General features: G+C 45.9%; 1 protein-coding gene across 3 annotated transcripts in view; it reads right to left on the bottom strand.

Annotated features, from left to right (window-relative positions):
- Positions 1 to 20478, bottom strand: part of ULK1 (unc-51 like autophagy activating kinase 1) — a 79306-nt gene that overhangs the window by 37566 nt on the left and 21262 nt on the right. For all 3 annotated transcript variants that reach the window (XM_083804537.1, XM_083804539.1, XM_083804538.1), the window contains exons 6-10: positions 19879 to 20052; positions 18332 to 18405; positions 15189 to 15290; positions 7293 to 7351; positions 3311 to 3393 (exon numbers count right to left, since the gene is read on the bottom strand). In XM_083804537.1, coding sequence (XP_083660663.1) covers positions 3311 to 3393; positions 7293 to 7351; positions 15189 to 15290; positions 18332 to 18405; positions 19879 to 20052 — 492 coding nt within the window. The remainder of the gene's footprint in view (positions 1 to 3310; positions 3394 to 7292; positions 7352 to 15188; positions 15291 to 18331; positions 18406 to 19878; positions 20053 to 20478) is intronic.

Here is a 20478-nt window from a genome sequence, read left to right as displayed (position 1 = left end):
ATACACAGAGCCAAACCCATCCTGCACTTAAGGCAGAAATGCATTTTCTAAAAGGCCACCACAGAATTGAAAGCCCAGAACTCCCTTTTACACCAGCACAACTGCCACAGATTTGCTTATTAGGGGAGGATATTCTACTGGTCCAGGTCAAATGTTTCCATCCTGGCTTGCTAGAGACCCTCTACATGTTCCCCTGTCCTCCTAAGCACCTCTCCTGACTCTGCCATCTCCAATCCAGTGAAGTTCTACACCGAGTCCTAGCAGAGCCCTCCCCTTCTCTACCACAATCAGCAAGCCGAAGCAACTCAGCCTTTCAGGAGCATTAGTCATGGATCAGCGCTGGCTACTTGGCTAACTGCGAGAGCAGCTCAACTTGTTTTCCCAGCATGGATTTCCTATTGCAACACCCAAGGTTTACGAACTTCTGAATTCTGTAAACAGCTCCTCTTCAGACACTGAGCTTTCCAGAAAGTAGCAACTGGTTTTGACGTCTTTTTTAAAAAAAAGAAAACAACACAACTTAATCCCTCTTTCCCAAGCCGCTCCTTGCCACGGCCACGCCAGGGTCCTGCAGTCAGAGCACGCTGGTTTGGCACTCAGCACAGCAGAAGCGATGCCAGGTTCCTCTGGCAGGGAATGCTGGAATCTCACAGATAAAATCTGCTGTGGATGAAGAACATCCCTATTTGTGAGGAGCTGCTCAGCTGCTGGACTTTCCTGCTGCTTCTTGAGCCCACTCCTCTAGAGGTACCATCCCCTCAGCTACGCTGATTCAGCTGGTTATGTAGTAACATCTGAGGGGGTGGAAATGACTACTTCTTCCATGCTTCCCCCTCCAAATTGCTTGTTAGCTGTGCTTACAAAGCAAAATTTAACAACCCTGCTTGTGATCATCAACAGGAAACTTCAACTTGAAACCCTCCTTGTGCTCCTCTAGATAATCCTGGAATTGCAAAGGCCATCAGTTCCTGGTAGAAGAGCAGCTGAGACACACAACAAGCAAAAGGAACTTCAGTCTTGCATAATGAATGCTTTTGGGTGAACCAAGATGCGGGGGAGCTTTGTGCAGGACACCACGCACACCTCCAGACAGACTAAAGGGGCCGGCCTCAGGGACCAAGAAGGAAGAGCACATCCAGCTCCTCAGTGATCCGCCCTGCCCCAGCAGTGCACGTGGATCTTCACCTTCAGAGCGCAGAAGGGTAAAGGGACAGCTAACAAAGGCACTGAACCATCAGCCAAACATTTTTTATAAACAGCATACGTGGACAGAGTAGCCTCTGGTTAGTTTGCCAGTAGCAGGACACAGTACCGGTGTACCAGGAGCCACCTAAGAGAAATGGCTTGGGGATCTGCTTCAGATTGGATCTTGAGCTTCAGGACATTCACAGTCTGTGCACTGCTGGCCACTGGCAGCAGCTGAAAACATGACGGTAGGTGGGCACAGAGATGTGCTCCCATTTAAACACTGCTACTGTTTTGGCAAGAGGCATCATCTGGCAGCGTCCTGAGCTGACACTAAGGAAAGGAATAAAGGAACATTCAGCAGGTGTATTTCAGGGTCTGAGCCCCCAGGAACATAAAGGAGCTGAAGACCTAGCAGCATAAGACAGTAGGGGAAGGAAAACAGTTGTGTCACAAGCAGGGATGAAGCTCATACTTCAACAGAAGTAAACAGGAGAAAGGAAGGAGAGGTGGATGAGAAAGATGCCAGACAGCCATTGAGATCTGCCTTCTATGAGGCACAAGGTCCATCTCAAACACAGGCTCTTCTAGGAACCTGCAAGCCCTCCCTGAGAAACAATTCTATCTCACAAGGACATGCCAATCTGCAGAGAAAAGGATCCCTTATGTGATTAACAGGCAGCAATCTCTATCCAGCAAGATGTGCTGTAACCATTGTCTCGAGTGAAATCAAAGCATATTATCTCGAATTTCCAAGTGTTAGAGAGACAATGACTCATGCAGTCTACTCCCAAGAGGTACAAAACCAGCTTGTAGGGTGGCTAAAAAGGTTTACCAGACTCCATTTCTGACAGAGGGGAAACAGAAGCCTCACATGTATTTTTCTTTTGAAATGTACAGCAGCATGACAGAAGCAGCAGAGATGCACAACCCAGAGAGAAGGTCTGCACAGACTGCTGAGAGATACTTATATTCGGTCTGTTCGTAGCTTCAACAACTCCCTTTTGAAAAGGCTTGTGTTCTCACTTCTGCACTGCAGCAAGCAGTAGTCCTTCACATTCAGCACTGGATAATTATGATCAGCCTCGGTTAATCCATGTACTTGCTGTACCCAGATGACAGCGTCCCCAGAAAGGCTTTCCCAATAACTCTAATCCAAAAGAATAACAGAGGCTGCAAAACAATTTATTTTCATCAACTAGCGTGTGATGCCCTGCAGGAAACAATCCACCTGGGCTGATAAGCAACAAAAATTAACAGAAAACTAACCCCCAGAAGACAAATACCAAACCCTTTTATCCAAGTCTGACTAAAAAGTAATATCCTGAAAGCACAAACAAGCACACTTTATTCTCAAGGAAAAACACAATGGATGTGCAAAAAGCAGCTAATTGTTGGCTGGTGTTGTGATGGTGCACAACTGATACTCAACACAGATCTGTGAGCTTTGAGGCCCCAGCAGCAAGGAAACCACTTAAACAGGCTTGCCCAGTGCCAAACCTAATTCAAACACGGAGGCTGGAGGAGCAAACTTACCCATTCACCAGCAACACAAGCTAATTGAAGCAAAGCTTCTGTTTGTTCTTCTCTGAACAGCACTGCTGTTCTCCTCTGCATTCAGAGGCTAACACACCATCAGGACCAACTTCCTTGGTGAGGAAGACACAAGAAAGACAACGTTCTTGTCCCAAGAAAGGTCTAGACTATCTCTTTCTCTGAACTGCCTAGCACCTAATGATTGTTCTCAGCCCAGAAGGAATTAAGACACTGAAAAAAAAATTTAAAAAGGAAGTCTCCATGCCAGTCAAGTCAGGAGACAGGTCGATAGTGAGAGTCAGAGAGTGTACACATTAAATGGATACAGCTTCCAGCTTGGGGAAGAAACTGTGACAGTAAGAACTGGGATGCACAAGATGCACGTTTCCCCTGATAGCATGCTTAACAACACAAGTTCAGAGACTACAAAAGCAGAAGCTGGGAGAGGGAATGCAAGGAAGAAGCCAGGTACTACCAGTCTGGATGCTTTTCCTAGCACCGGCCAAAACCACGGAGGTCTGTGCAGTGCAATAGGTCAAAGGAAGGCAGAGACAAGCAGCACAAATAGAACTGGAAGGAGGTCTCTTACCGAAGTCCATGCGGTCCTTGTGATTGCGCTGCAGAAGGCCCAGCAGCAGCTGCCTCAGGTGGCTTGATGTCTCCCTTGGGATGCTAGGATCAAAAACAAAAGCATGTAAGAGACCCTCCATCTACTGAAGCTACTTCTGCATATTCACGAAGGCGAACTGCAAGTGCAAACTCACTTTCTGCCTGCTTGGCTAGGAACACCATAGGAACTCCCTGGAGAGAGGCTGGACAGGAACCTCTCTGCATCTGTTTGACTTTTACTCCCCATTGTCACTGCTAAGGCCACAGTGAATCGAGCTTTAGTGGCCTCTCCCACGACCACCCACAGATCCTTCCCTTCCACTGCACTTCCAACCCTCTGGTTCTCAGCTCAGTCTAGTCAATATGCAATATTTTGCACATGCTGAATAAAATACCTTCTACTTGCTCTAACAGGAATAAGGAGGTCGTTAAAATGAAGCAGTTACTGAGGGGAAGCTCCCAATTAGGACATTCGTGGTGAAATGTATCACCAGTTACTGCCATTTTATTAAGGCATTTCTTTGTAAATGCTGCTTATGTAAGACTGGCAAGTGACCTCTGTCTATTTGCTTCTCGATATAGATCATTTATTAATCAAAGGCCAGTAAGATCTGAGCATCTGGCACTCAAGCAAGCTCAAATTAGTGCAGCTATTTCCCTACTTTCCAGTTTAGCTAGGAAGAAAATTCTCTTTTCAATGGCCACTGCAGCACAGAAGAGCCAGCAAATCGTTGCTCTCTCCAACCCCACAAGCAGATTGGGGAGAGGCCAGGTCAGCTCTTTATAACTCTGATATACTGCAAAAAGCAGGGAATAAATGAACGGATTAAGGAAGGGAAAGTAGAGTTCAGCTCTTGCGTAAGTGGATTCAGTTCTGCTGCCTTTCCTCTGCAACCAGCAGCACAGTTAGGGGCTGTATTTGCAGCATCCTGTCTGCAGCCAGAGCAGAGCTCTCCAAATTCAGCGGAGGTGGCTCCAACTCCTTTCAGCGTTAACTCTGTTTATCGTGGCTGTGCCCGGCATGGCCCCACGGTCTGCCAAGCTTTCCCCTCTCCCCACACAAGGGTCAGCCGAGGTGAAGGCATGTGTGCTCAGCCCAGTAATTCCAACTGCGCCGAGCCCGAGCCGACTCGGTTGCGCAGCACGTGGCTCGCTTGAGCAGTGCTCCGCTCTGCTGGGCTGGCATCGCTCACCACCCTGAAGCCAAGGCCGACCGCACGGGGTGACACAACTGCTCCTGCACCACTTCCACCATGTCGCAGACAGGGTGAAAAAGAAGCTGGGTCAGAAGCATGAGTGTGGGGGGAAAGAAGAGCTAGCTGGCTCTGCCAGAATCTCGTTTGGTTTGGAGTAAAACCAGAGATGTTGGGCAAGGTGTGTATTTATATATATTCTGTGAAGTCCTAGGCCTCGCTTGTGCAGGAATTTGAGCCCAGTGATTCCTAGAACAGAGGATCATACCAAGCATCCGTCATGCTTGTTTGTGCTGGAGGAGCTGCTTTTCCATCCCTGACACTCTAATGCTTGTGTGGGTCTTCCCCGGCTGACAGAGGGGGCACCGGGGCTCTGGAAGGGACGCAGTTAAACCAAGCCTCAGTTTGAGCCAAGAGAAAACAACGGCTTGTCAAAAAAAAGGCGTGCCTCAGAAGCACACCACGTAATGGAATAACCCCGCATACCACAGCTAACAGTCTCCTGAAAAATACATTAGTGCAGGAGTCCTGCAGTCCTCCGGTGTTATCGTCATAACTTATTTATCCATGACACAAACTGCTCATCCAAAATGAGTCTGTTTCCCAGCAATGACTTGAGCTTTTGTATGACTTTAAAGCCAAGAAACAGGCAGGTCAAGTAGTAGACCTCAGATGTCAGAACAGACCGAGGACAGTGCAGATTAACAGCCTGTTTGTCTCCTCATACCTCTCACCTCTAAACCATCAAGCTTCGAAACCTACAGTATTGTTTTCCAAGGCCATCTTTTTAAACAGCAGCAACAAAGCTGCCTCCTTCCTCCCGTGATCTACTATATACTTTGCCATGCAAATCAGGCAACGAATGTTAGTTATTTAGATCGGCGCTATTAAAATTGTGAGGCCTTTGGGCTTGGTCCTACCGACACGGGCTCCCCGCCTCCGAATGGCATTTCACCTGTCAGCAATAGCATCGGCTTGGGAGGCAGAGGCTGCTGCTGAGGGTTTAATCAGCTTCTCTTCCCCACCCCACTCCCAGGCCAAAACACACCGCTTTCCGTGGGGATGCTGGGGAGGTGGGTGCCAGCATGCCTAGCCCCGAGGAGAATGAAACCAAACCCTGGCACTGCTGCAGTCTGAGAATGAGATCTCTCGAGTGGTTTCGTGTTTCATCCTGCGCTGGCAGGGCTGATGGAGGCAGTTTGTTCTTGTTTACTCAGGAAATAGCACAGATTGCGGCTCACATTGAAGAGACACACGGACAAACTTGGGAAAGCATTAACAAAAGGCCACTTTGGATCCAACTTCTATGGTGGAAAAAAAATGGGCTTGGATTTAAACTTTGGTGATATTTGGGAGTTAAAAAGCAGAGATGAGTGAACATTGTAAACACAGTGGCTATAGCGAGCTCCTAATGAAGAAAAAGGACTAATCCCTACACGAACAGACATGCTCTCCTCTTATAGCTGAGTTTCATTCCTCCCCTTGGCTGTCTCCTACTGCATACACGAGCCAAAGCAGCAGCAGGGCAGCACGATCAGCGCAAGGGAACTTATTAATTGTAGGGATTTATTTCTCTCTTTGTAAGAGGCACTACCTCGAAGGTGAGCAGCCATGTTTAAGGCTGTGTAGGGGAAACAGAAGGGCTGCTTTCTGTTCACACAGACTATTCGGCTCCAGCTATGTAGGAGTGGTTTTGTTCCGAATTGTTTTGTTTGGGTGTTTTACTCTATCACACCCTCTGGTTCAATCCAGAAGAGTATGCAGGTACACCAAATTTAATTCTGATTGAAGTTTTCCCCTTCACCCCAAAAATCAAAAAATGAGGTATTCAAAGGGAAATTAAATGCATAGCACAAGTCATTGGTAAGAGGTCTGGCTGCTTTGTAGTTCTTTCTTTTCTCTCTTAAAGCTGTCTGAACTAACAAGGAAAAATCCAAATCAACTCAATGAACTTCCAACATATGTGGCTGCATTAGCAGCTCTGCCAAAAGGAAGCTAACTTTCTGGTTAAAAATGCCTTCCAGAACTTGGATGTGTAATCTGGAACTTCAGCACTTTCTCTATACCAGGCTGAGGTTTCAAAAGCAAGCATGAGGTTTGGCTTTAAGAGCTCACAGTTCAAAAGTGAAGACCACAACAACAAAACCAAAATATACTGACGAATCACAACACCGCGTAGCAGCTAGTTACTTCACCAGGTAACATATACCCCTGGGATGAGGGCAGTTATCTTTCCTCCGTGCCCCACTGAGACTGCAGCAGTGTCCATTTCCACAGCGGTTACAGTATCTCCTCCTGTTAGCAGGATGGACACAAGCAGTTGCTATTCTGACACATGAAAACATGGGAATGTGATCTCCAGGCAGGTATGACAGATTGCAGGAGAAGCCGAAGTTTGGCTGCTTGCATGAGTCAAGAATTGCCATGATTTCTTCTTCTTAATAGTGGTACCCAGCCTCAGAGAAGCCATACACAGGAAAGGACTACAACCTGGCTCCTGAAATCATGAACCACCTTGATTTTTATTTTTTTTTTTTTTGCAATAGAGGAGAGCAGTAGTATCTACAGAAAGCAAGAACACCATCTCTGGAAATCTGCTGCTCTCTGACTTTCTCTGAGCCCCATCACTGCTGGTTTAAGCAACGGGGCAAGGCAGGTAGCCAAATATTTTATAGGCATCTCCCCATGTGACAAGCCAGAAGCACGTGGGGATAGGTGTAAAGAGAGTAAACAAGTGCATACAAACATGAACACTGGGAGAATGCTTACTTCGGCATCAGCATCTTGTTTTTCTCATAGAAGAGACGAAGATCCTGTGGGCTGCTGGCCTGTAGGGGAAAAATAAAAACAGTGCATGAAGCAGTTGATAGTAGAGGAAGGGGATTAGCATTTCTATTTCACAGTTACTCTGCAGAGCAGAGAGGCACTTTTCAATCACTGAACCAACAGAGACAATGAGAACCTGCAGTTTGCTTTAGTCTAAAAAGCCAGCCCTGTGACAGAGTGAAAATACCTTATTTCAGCCTCCTGCCTTTTTGTCGCTGACCTGGTTCTGCCCTGCTCTCCCGTTCTGAGCCCTGAGCTTCATTTCAGTGGGCTCTGATGCTCAGGTCTGAGCTGGCCTAATAGCCTCACCCAAGAGGTGAAATAATTGCAGACGTGAGGAGTCCCAAATGATGAATGGCAGCTCCTGCTGAGAGCATGGATTACTGCTGCAGGGTATTTAGAAAAGGGCAGGGAGCCTGTTGATGGGCAAGGAATCTATGAAGAAACCAGGAACATGGGGAAACAGCAACTGATTTAGTTTTCTACTTTAATTCTAGGAAGCCAGAAGGTCTCAAGCCACAGCTCCTATTTCTGTAGTAACATACATAACTGGTAGAGATGTTGACAAGATCCCAAATTGTGAGAGATAGGATTAAAAAAAAAAGGCTCAGCACAACTACAGCTTTACAGCTGAGGTTAAAAATAAGTACAGAAGCACAGACGAGTCTGCAAACATCACTTCTCCATTTGTTTTTATACAATCAACAAATGCATGCCAGTCAATTAACCCTAGTGTCTAAAGCTTTTCTGCTTAGGCAATATCTCTTTATTAAAGAGAGAGTAGGCTGGGTAGCATGACACAGACAAGGTAAATATAAACAGGGAAGGAAGATCAGAAAGATTCGTGTGCACCCAATTACTGCTGCAGCAGAATGCTTAGGAAAGTGTGAACCAGAAGGCAACAGGCAGATCTCCTGGTGTTGCAGACAGAAAACCCTCAAGCCTTCCACCTACTTCCATTTCTAAATTAGAAGCATTTAAGGTCGATTAAGATGCTTAAAATGGCAAATCAGACAAGCCAATCTGCAGATGGCCATCACAATACCACCAACACAGCACGGCCGGAAAAGCAGCCACATAAGATGCTGTTTCAACATCACCTACTCCCTCTGACTAAAGATGAACATGAAGTTAAGAACAGCTGAGAAAGCTCAGTACCAAACTCAAAGAAACCACAAGGTAGCTGCTAGTATCAATAAGACTGGCATAATACCGATCAGGACAGCACTTCTTACATGGCGTTAGCAACCCAAGCCTCGCAGCATTGCTAGCGGTAAGACCACAATGGGCACTGCTGTTTACACGCACCCTCCCACCCACCCAGATCCTTGCACAAACAGAGCTACTGGATTCCTAACAGAAGGAAATAAAGGTTTCCTAGTTCTCTCTGCAATAACCTACCCTCTGCTGTTCACAGACACAGCAGGGACCCAAACAGGAGACGCAAAAACACCGTTTTCAGAAGCCATTAAATGAACGTTGTTCAGCAAGCACGTTGTTATGTAGTTGCCAATCTGCATCAGCTTTCCAATCACCGCCGCTCAATTTGATTTGGTTCAGTAAAATTCCATTTTACACCTCTCCCCTTGCAGATTTTGCCCTGTAATTAGATTCTTAATATTTGGCAAACTTTAACGAGGCAAGCGTACACACTGCACCAAATGGCTTGGCCACGACACCGTGCGTAACAAAAAATATGCCTGACAGACACAGCGTACACGGAGGAACAGAACTCCGCTGCAGGGAAGCTAAGTGTCTGCTCACATCAGAGAGATACAAGCCTTGGCTGTTTTCTCTGTTCATTTCCTGTCGCAACAACTCAATTGTTTCACAAATACAATGAGGCTCTGATCTATTTCAAACAGTGTTTTGTCAGAAATTTTCCTGGCAATAAAGATGAAGTATATTAAAAGCAGTACATATGCAAAGCCCAGTTCATTAGAAAGGGTTTCTAAGCACTAGCTTGGGTGGAAACAAAATCCTCAATTAAATTCCCCTCCTCTTTGTACAAATTAAAAGAGAGACCCGTTTAGGGATGTTGTTTCTCCCCATTCTACTTTCTCAGTACAATTCGCACTTGTTCTGCGAGGATCATGCCCAGGCCCATCAGGCCTCTCTACACCCAGACCACGCTTTCTCACTGGGGCTTGTCCCCAGCAGCCCACAAAGCAAGCCGGTGTCTGACATGGGTGGCTGTCTGCTGGGGAGCACAGTCATTTTAACGAGCACCCTGCACAGACGACTGTGGATCGCCTTCACTTTGGTAAAACCAAGTGCATCTTCACGTAACTTCGAGCATTAAGCGAGTCACGCAGCTCTGCTCCTAGCAGCAGGCTCCCAGGAACGAGCCCACTGGTGGCAGCCACTTCACAGACCACTGCTACCTCCAGCCACTTCGCCCAGTTCTTCCTGCAATCGTGTAGTGCTTCTCTGAGAATCCTACAATAGCATAGCGCCTCTCTGAACACTGAGATGCTTGTAAGACACTAAAAACACCATTTGAATTCCTTCCTCTGGGATTGAAGGCCTTAATATGAGATCTACCTTCCCGGTAGATACACACCCTGTCCAGGAAAAACATCAGAAAAAAAGCAAGCAAACATTTTAGGCGCCTACCAACTGCACCGTTCAAGGTACGCAGAGCCAGCTGCTACCTGTAGGGCAGCACCCATCTGCCAGAAGCCAGGATACAGAACGGACAGTTCAGTTTTAGTTTTCCCTACCAACAGGAGACGCACCAGCAGGCCAACTCATACCCTTGCTCCCCCTCTCATGTTACTATGGAGCAGCTGCGTTAGCGTAACTGGGTCCATTTTTGTCTGCCCTTTCTATATATAAGACAATCAGACAAATCCAATCCTGCCCCTCTGTTACTTTGTCCTGAGCAGCAGTGGAAACATGTTTAGCCAGCAAAGGCATTCAGCGCAGCCCTGCCAAATCCCACCCGGTGCTGGCTGCCTGCGAGGGAATTGCACCCAAAAAAGCAATGGTGTTTCCAAAAGCGCTCAGCACTGGATTTGTTGCGCTTGGGGAAAAGCTAGAGCTGCACAGGGCTCAGTCGGAGGGGGCCAGAGACATTCACACCCCCGGTGAGCAGCACTGTCTGGTCAACAACTCACAGCACATGTCATGGTATCTGCTCTCCTCTCTGAAGCCTTTCCTTCAGATCCCTGGGGATTTGAGGGTGCAAAGATGCAATTCAGATACGTTAAAAAGAAGTGAGTAGTAATGCCCCCAGCTCAACAGTTCTGAGGAAGAGCTTGAAAACCTGCCGCAAACACCTCTTCCTCATGCAGAGCTACATTTGGTGTTTTAAGACTCCCAGAGCTAAGTGGCAAGCATCCAGAGGAACCTGAAAGGACAAGTAGCAGAAAAAAAATCTCTTTTCTTTAGCTGTCCACGGAGGTTTTTCTCTCAGTTCCCAAGAGAACAGGATCTGGTCCACAGACACGAGGCAAAAAGCTGATGGCTCTTACTACAACAAGAAGTTGATCGCTCTGTCAAATCTTAGCACAGCAGTCCAGCACCACTTTTAAGCTCAGCAGGGAATACCTGTCCCCTTGGACACAGAGAGCTGCTCCCAGAGGAGCAGCTTTGGGAACGTATGAGCAGCCTGCCTAACAAATAAACCCGGAGTTCCAATTCTGGGTATAAAATCCTCCTCCTCCAGTTTTCCTCAAAGCCCATTTTACAACACTGCAGGTTTTTGTTTTGTTTTTAAGTGACACTTAATCTTAGTACTTACACCAGAGGACTTAACTCAGAAATAAAGCAGTAGACTTGGTACACCAGGCTTAGAGATTAATTGTTCATCTACCAGCTAGCTGGGATGAGAACATATACGTGCAGGTTAACTGGTTCAGAGCTGCCAGACCAGCAACTTGTGTTACATCTCCTGCTCCTCCCTGCTCCCTGGCCATAAAGCAGCGAGGAGATGCTTACAAAGGCTCCAACAGGAGACAACCAGGTTTCATGTTCCCTGTCAGGACTGCACGTCTGAATGGACTCGGTGCCACTGCCAGATACAGCTCTGACACAGGTACGTGTGTGTCCGTGCATCTCCTTACCAAGAGCTGCCCAGTTTTCAAAAGGGTCACACAACGGAACCCACCAGGATCACCAGTGCTTTTCTTCCACCTCCCCCAAAAAGACTTGAGTCATTTAACTAATCATATTTCAAACATCATCTACAAGGACAAGATAGCTTTTGGAAATTATTTTTGACCTTGTGTGTTTTTTTTCTCCCCTGCCTGTCTCCAGTTTTGCTTCTAGTTGTCACCTGCCTACACAGCCTCCACCTCCCCGTGGTGGGCACTGGGTCCCGATCTTTTTGTCCCAGCTAAGCACAAGAGAAGACGGCTACACTCGAGGCATTTCTCAGTGCTGGTCAGCAAGACCTGGAAACACTGTTCCAGTCCTGTCCTCAGTGACGGCAATGAAGAGTTGCAAGAGTAGACCACTTATTAGGCAAGGCAAATTAACAATTCCCCATTAATACAGCACTCAGCAAATCTGTTTATAGGGATTATGAATCCTGTTAATCTCATCCCTATGGCAGCCTCACCGTTTTGTTTATGGGCATGTTTAATACAAAAAGCTCCTTACGACAGCTTCACCAGCCATCCTACCAACTGTTCACATCTGAGCATAGCAGTTTCTTTCTTGTCTGCAGGCAAGGAGGCAAGAAAGGGACAAGAACGGCTCTGGGAAGTTGCCTTGGGTGACCCAGCTATGGTTAAAATTAACTTTGAGACAGCTAGAAAACACACTCACACATATACATGCACTCACATATCTCTGTCTAGATTTACAGGCACTTTCTGGATTGACAGCTGCCTCAGCCTTTCCACACGTGTTTGATCTTTTCTCCACCTAACCCAGCCCCCTGAAGCCTATTTATTTTTAGGCAACTAATTCCTCCTTGCTACAGATAACACCGGAGTCCTTTTGGTTTGCATCTCCCTGAAGTTGCCTAATTGGCTCACGCAGCGAGCAGCCAGAGAGTCCAAAGGCAGCACGTTTCACACCGTGCTCCAGATCCCCACGGGAATCTCAGCTAGACAGAGGTCAGGTGCTGCCTGGGAGGGAACACACCGTGAGGATTTAGCCTGAAGAGGTTCACATAAGAAATCCAGCTCCTGGCTGCCCACAACTGGCTGTGCTGCTGGCACTACACAGAACAAGCCTGTTCTCTCTCCATCCGTTTCTAGATGTCCCCTCCAAAAGCACGGTGTCCCCAGCACCTCTGGCCAGAGGTCCATCACCTCTGTCCGCTACTCTCCTCTCGTCAGCCCTGTAAACAATAGCTCCTCGCCTGCTCAGTGACTGTCAGCAAATTCTTACAACACGGTCATGCCAACAACAAAATAAAGCTTGTTAACCTTTAACTAGCTTTCCAACATCTGCCCTAGACAGGCTTCGTTCACCTGAAACTTACAGCTGGGAGAAGGCAGCTTGTGACACACACGCAGTCAAAACAAATAGATGGAGCACAGAGAACCATCTGGGCTGAGCTTTTCTTTCTCCCTGATCAAACAAATCCACAGCTGCTACTGCAGTAACAAATGGGGCTGGGCATTTTGTTTCAAAATACAAACCCCAAAAGAAGAAGGGGAGGTGGGGGTGGCGGGGAATATAGAGAAACAAATGACTCCTAGACCAACAGATGCCAGATGTATATGGGAAAGAAAGAAGTTCTCCATTCAGGCAAGCACAAAGCAAGGATCAGAACCTGCTGGGCAGGGGCTGAAGTGCCCCTTCATCGCCCACTGCAAAGCAGGGGACTGCCATGGCTCAATCAAAGGGACACAAGCATCATAGGACTGCCTCACCTCTGCGCGAGCCTGAGGACACAGATATAGGCAGGAAGCCAATGTTATTCTGACCATCCTCCTGCCCAAAACCTCGTCTGGTGAGCTGAATAAAGCTGCCTGGTATCCAATTTTATTTCCTGTGAGAAGTCTTGGCTATAGAAGCAAATGTTTTTAGAAGAACATTTCTGCAACATGCTTCAATGACCAGAACGAAAAGCCACCTAACTCTTTTCAAAGAAATCAGATGCCCGAAGGTTGTGAGAGATATTAAGTGGAAAAACTTCAGTGAAAAACCCCTGTGAATGTCACCATGTTAGTGATAACTACGTCATTTAAATGAATTCAATATCAAGGGGCCTTCAGAGACTAAAAGGGACCAAGTTACAAGACCAAATCAGTGCAAAGCTTTCTCCACACCCACATTTTTTCTTACTGCACAAATATTTTCTTTTATCCTAACAGTCATTTTCTCCTCTCAAACAAAGATACCAACACTAATAACAAGTGCACGCAGCCAGCAAGTGGGAGCCATTCAGGAGTTTCCATGTACTTTTGTAGGGGTGTTTATAAAAAAGAAACAGGCAAAGGAAATGAAGTCTTGCGCTAAATACAGAGCAAGCTGGTGGGTAGGATATAAGGCACTGGAATGGAAGATTCTCATAGCAACAGGGAAAAAATTACCCCGAAGGAAAAAAAAAGTTCTTCACTCTGAGACAAGACCAAAACATACCATTACTTTACTTCTGTATTTGCCCACTGTTTCTTGCAACAGATCCAGAATTCATTTTATCCTTCCTGATGATTTAACTGCATAAATATTCAAGGTCTCATATGAAATTGTAAAGAGCTATAGAACTAAGCTCAGAAAATCCTGCAGATTTTTTTTTTTTTTAAAGGGAGACAGGATGGAGAGAAGTCAGAACACGAGAAAATAGGGCCATAGTTCACAATTGCCCTAAATGATCTAAACCTGCAGAGCTGGCATGAACTGGAACTCACATCAGCATAGAAATTTGTGTTTTTTTTTTTTCCCATGGATTAGACAGAGATGAGCTCTAAAGAGCTCGAATATTAAAGCAGCAAAGAATTATCAGCAACTTGAGTATCTCTGCTCCGCTGCAAGTCAGAAAGGAAAAAAAACTGACAAGTACAGTACTTTAAAATAGTGGTTGTAAGGGGGAGTCTGCAAATCTCATTCAGCATGGAAGAAAAAAGTAACAGGCAGCGTACTCTGTGGCATGCTAATGATTGGGAACAAGAAAAATGCACTGAGTTTAGATTAATTCCAGCTATACTTAAGATTAGAAGTATGTGAAGTAATCCTGAAGCAACCTGCAAAAGGTTGCAATGAGTTCTCCATTATTTCGAAGTTTAAAATCAGAGAATGCCTTTCACAAAATATATGCTCTAGCTCAGTCAGGAGTTATGGCATAAATTACAGGGTGGAGTTTTACTGGACTGTGTTATATTTAGAGGGGTTTGGACTTGATGAACATAAACATTTCAGGCTGGAAGGGATTGCTGTGAGATGACAGATAAGATCCTGTTGATAAGATCCTACTTAGCTGCTCTAAAAACAAAGTCAATTTAGCTGCAATACACCACTTACCACCAAATCACCCCTAACATTGACTTGCAATTAGTCTTCCTTCTTGTCATGCGGACCCATCAGAATTAAAGTCACGAATTATACAGTGAGCATAGTTGTAAATATGAAATGTTCTTCTGGCTCCCCTACTTTTATTCAGGAAAATTGTCACGGATCAGCTAAAGCAGTAGTATTTCCAGGCACACACTTTTTTTTAATAAATGACCTTCTCTAAGGATCCGTAACCCAGAGGAGGGGCGAGCCATCTTCTAGTACCACTTCCAGCATCAAAACATATGAAGCACCACATTGTCAATGTGCTGGACAGCCAGACCTGTATAAGGCTGGGTCTGTGGAAGTTTTTTAAATCCATTTACTGTAAAGTAGATGTCATCTATACTACTACTAATTTAGAAACATGAAATCGAAGCTACTCACCTGAAAAGGAGCCTTTCCGGTCAGACACTGATAGATGATGGTTCCTATACTCCACAGGTCAGCTTTGGCATCGTAGTGTTGAGACATGATGACTTCGGGTGCCTTTTTGAGGAGAGAACAGAAGTTTCAGAAGGTTGTTTTACAAAAGATGCAGGCCGTTTTTGGCAGCTGCAGGAAAGAAACAAGTCACTGATATGCTTTAAATACCCCTGAGCTGGATTTCCCAATAACTATAGAAGATTTGCTCCCAACAAGACTGACTACCTTGACAAGGCCGATTCCCTCGTTAAGCAGGGGAAGCAGAGACTTTTGCTCAGGCAGACAGAAGAATACCCTATGCTGTTAAGCCTACTTTAGGCAAACACAGTACTTTCCCTTCTCAGGCATACCATGTTCTGCTGAATCAGCCTGCACTGAGAGAAGTCTCCTCGAAAATCACAGAGGTCTTCTAAAGCAAGGAACAGATAAGTGATCAAGAAAAGCAAAGGCACAAACTGCACAGGTAAGCTCCAGCCTCTGCCCTGATCAGCATCACTCGTGGATTTCTTTCATTTAGCCCAAGATGACAGCATACTAAGTATGCTCCAGAGCCTGCTGCCAAAGCCAGTTTGGGTTCAAAGGCAGATCTGCACATTGCAGTCCAACAGCTTGAGCCCTGCTGTGCCTCAGCCTCCAGTTTCCAATCTCACACCATACCCTCTGCTGCTCCCTCCCATGCTTGCTCCAGAGGCTGGAGGCAGCGCGAGCCCGCAAGGCCCTGCGGTTCAGCCCGCAGCCTGCCTGGGGAGCGGCATTGGAAGAGGGGCAGGAGGGCAGGCTTGCTAATCCCACGCATTTGTAACAACAGATTTCATCGCAGTGCTGCCAGCATGGAACGGGATCAATTTTCTAGCTGTTAGGAGCAAAGGCTGCATGTAACAGAAAAAAATGGCAGCGGAGAAGTCAGGGACAGACAAAGCTGCTGTCGCCAAACGAAGCAGGAATGACACCAAACAAAGCCAAAGAAAGCTAGAGGATGAGAACTACGGAAGGTTTCAAGTCTCATGTGACATGGATTGTATCAGGACTGAGCCACAAAGCTCACTGTGGTGTTGGTAACATGCCTTTCTTTGTAAGAGAGCAACATGAAAACAGCAGCAATGGGCTATGAGCTAAAACAGGGAATAAGGGCTTGCCTTCTGTACATGTTCCCAGTGCTAATGTACAAGATCCGTAATAGCAACAGAGACAGACTTCAAAGCATCCTCTGAAGACCAGTTTCTCACTCCCTGCACAAATTTCCCTCAAACCTATCAGTAAACAAAGAACAATGTGAAACACTGAGATTCCCTGTGATGTCCAGTGTCGTTTAAATTAAAAAGATAAAACAGCAAAAGGTCATCAGTAGCTTCTTTCAGCCAAAAACAAAGAAAAAACACATCAAGCTGGGTGTTTTGATTTACTTTCATAAGAGACTCTGAAAGAAAAAGTACCACTAAAAACAGACAATTCAGGAAACTCTCATAGGAGGGAAAAAAATGACATCATCTTCACATATAGCATAGTTCAAATAAACATCAGGCTTCAAAAAAGGGAAAGAGAGGAAGTCTGTTATTACTTGAGTTTGTACTGTGGAACATGCTACCCCTGTGCAGCATAGCACAGTCCAGCTTAACTCTTTGACCTAAAGGTACAGACAAAACTCAAAGGGATTAGAACATATTTACAATCAAGGAAAATCAGGAAAGCTGGAGAGGGACTCTTTGTCAGGGAAATGTAGTGATAGGACAAGGAATAATGGTTTTAAACTAAAAAGGGGTAGGTTTAGAACAGATATTTGGAAGAAGTTCTTCGCTGTGATGGTGGTGAGGCACTAGAACAAGTTGCCCCAAGAAGCTGTGGATGCCCCATCCCTACCATTGCTCAAGGCCAGGCTGGATGGGGCTTTGAGCAACCTGGGCTGGTGGGAGATGTCCCTGCCCATGGCAAGGGGTTGGAATCAGATTATCTTTAAGGCCCCTTCCAATCCAGACCATTCTATGATTCCGATTCCAAGTGCCTGCTGCCCTCAGGGCACTTGTAAAAATTTCAACCTAAACTGATCCACATAAACTTTTTTTTTTTTACTTTGAGCTCAGACACCCACCCCAGGAACTATTACACGGCTGGTTTTGACATTTTTATTTCTGTCCTGGCTTCGTCATTTTTAATTTCATTGGCTTGCTGAGACACTGAGATCCTGACTGCTTCCATGAGAACAAACAAGAGACTACATCCTCACATCCTGGTCACAGACGAGGAAGTTCAAAGGAAGTGAAAGGGATCAGTTTGTTTTTTAAAACACATCTGTTTCTCAGGCTAAGAAGTCATCCTTGAAGTAGCTGTTTTGCTGAAAGAATCAGCATGCAGAGGGTGGAGAGAACAGGGAGTGGCAGTGCACAGAACAAGAAGCAAGTGGTCTTTACATTTACACCCATTTCCCGAGTACAAAAAATGCTTAGCAGCAGTAAGTTAGCAAGAAGGCTATCTATGCCTGAATAGTCCGTAGGCCTGAAAGGATTTTGCAAGAGCAAACAGCTAAAAATAGTTGGAGAGTTTACAAAACTGCTGTTTAACAAGGACCTTGCTCCTGATATTCTGGCCTTAGCAAAAACAACTGAAAGGCTCGAGGTGACCGTGGGCTTGTGGAACCACTGTCTCAAACAGTCCGGCCAAAGCAGTGATTTACTGAGGTTCTTCAACAAGGAAACAACACTGCCAATATAGTCAGACGTGGGGAATACCATCCTGGCCCTCACTCTGTTGCTTCGCTGGCAGCAGAGAAAATACATTTCATTTCCCTGCGCCTTCAGTGGTAAAAGCTCTGGTCCTCTCTGGGAGTACTGTTTCTGGGAGCAGAGAGCAATCAATACTCTGTTATGTTCAGTTTTATATATCAACAGCTCACCTGAAAGTTAGATGACAACACATGCACCTGTTGCCTGACATTACCCGCAGCTAGAACTCCTAAGTAATAGCTGTGTAATAGCTGTCTTCTAACACGTCAATAAAATTTCACTTTTTTGGGGGACGACTAATGAAACGCAAAGCCTTGCCTCTGGGGGTGGGAGGCGAGCAAAGAAGCAAGAACGATACACAAAAACTTGTAAGCAAAACACACTTACCATGTACATTGGTGAACCACATAAAGTCGCTGCCATCATATTATTCTGCAGGTATCGGGCAAATCCAAAGTCAGCTACAAAGAGAAAGAGAGGGGTGGGCCAAGATCAGACATGAGCTCTAGAGAGCCTGCACCTTCCTAAGTTCCCCCGAGCCCTCACAGCAGGTCATGTACCCCACACGAATCACAAGACTTTGACAGCTCTCTCCCTGAGCAGTAACATCCTTGTGCTCATTACTGACACATAACAGAGACACTAGAAAAAGGGAAAGCAAACTGCACACAGTATTTAGAAGAACGAACTCCGATTCATTTTTAGAGATCAACAGACACTTCTTTCTGTATCCGTTTGCTTGCATTCCAAAATGTCAGCTGCTGGAATCTTCTTGACTTCTGGGAGACTGTGCCAGTTCTACCAGCCAATTCATCTGCTGCCATCCCAACTTTTAATTTGGGGAACTAACAGTTCCCCTCCACTGAAAAGGGTGCAGTGCAGCAGGCATCCAAGGGAAACCACTGCTTGCTACCACCCACATTTGTAGGAAAGCCCTAACGAAAAACAGTCTTGCTCTATTCCTTCAGAAGTTTCAGCAGTGCTAACTCCAGGACGAAGGGAGAAAGCTGAGCCATTAGTTCACCTGGTAGCTGGAAAAGCCAAGGGCTAGGAATACAAATATGAGTTACATCTGCAGGTTACTCAGCATCTGATCATATGATACTTGGGGGTTCTTTCAAGGTTAGTAGATATTTCGAGCAAGGAGCTTATTTGACACAGCTGTTTATACTGTCATCTGTCACTAATTGGTATAGCTAGCTGTTCCCTGGACCATGTATTTCTCAGGGAGGTGGGAAGGAGGGGTTGCAGGGCACATCACACCGAAGAGCAGCAGTGCCCAGGAGGTGGTGTGCTGTGCCCACAGCCCTCCCGCCTGCATCTGCGACTCCCAAACAGCTTACTTCCACCTTCCAGACAATTCTACGCTTCACAAAAAAGTGAATTTCTGAAAGATGCAGCTGCGAAGCCTACCTCTAATTCAGACTGTCGAAACATCTGCTTTGTGATGTGCCTGACTTCCTTTATGCTCTGAAACCAGCCAGGAGAAGAGCTACTTTTAGGCATTAGGACACCACTTAGTGTTTACCCTCGGTTCTACTAAAAGCCTAATAGAAAAGCCACTGCAGCAGCTCCTTTCTTGGTAAGCCTGGAGATTACAAGCCAATCAGGGCAGGTCAGTATTTGTTTTTACAAAGGGAGGCACCATTCAGCTTGGAAATGGAGCAAGGCCTGACCAATTTATTTTATATTAGTCCGTGTCTTGACAGAGCAGAAAGCTCTTGTTCCTGCTGCTTTGGAGGCGCACTGAAGTTAGCTGAACTCGGTTATGTCTAACAGAGGAATTAAGTGAGGAAGTGGGAAAACATTAGGGCGTATTAAAAAGCGGAGAATTTTTCTTCTAGACAGTTCCCAAAAGAAATTGAGGCTTGCCACTTATCTGTTACCAAAGTCTCCTGAGAGCTGTTAAGGTGACACTTGTAACAGGGTCTTACCAATCTTTATGCGTATGTTGTTGGGATTTGATTTCCTGCCTCCAGCGTAGGAAAGGAGGATATTCTGTGGTTTCAGATCCCGATGGATGATGCCTTTGCTGTGCAGCATTTTCATGGCACCTGCTATCTGCTGAAGAAAGAGCCTGATGGTGTCTTCACTAAGTGTCCGCATAGCTAGGGAGGAGGAAAAAATAACCACAGATGAAAGAATTACAATGCCAGTTCTCTGAAGAGCCCAGGGGGTAGTTTCTCCACAGCAATTAGCAACAATTTGGCTTTTTTTTTTTTTTTTTTAACTTCCATGTATGGCTTTTTTTCTCCACGCACTATTTCTGAATGCTTAGTGCAGGTGCTAAGAGAGAGCTTTTGCATTCCCAGCTTATACTGTGGCCAGGGCTGTTTTCAGCCCTGAGAGTCTAATAGACACGGTGAACTCAGGTCAGTGGCAAGTGCCGAATTTGGGTTATCAGCTGTGTCCAAAAGTGACATTTGATGAGGTTTAGGACTTCCCTCAGCGAGAGCTGCCAGCTAGCTTTAAGCATGCAGCCGGACAGAGCCCGCAACCTGATGAGTGAGAGGGTCACCTCTGAGCTATGGTCA

The sequence above is a fragment of the Anser anser genome, assembly GCF_964211835.1.
Source record: "Anser anser genome assembly, chromosome: 18".
Taxonomy (NCBI): Eukaryota; Metazoa; Chordata; class Aves; order Anseriformes; family Anatidae; genus Anser; species Anser anser.
The sequence above is the reverse complement of the archived record's forward strand: the minus strand, read 5'-3'. Positions and strand labels throughout refer to the sequence as shown.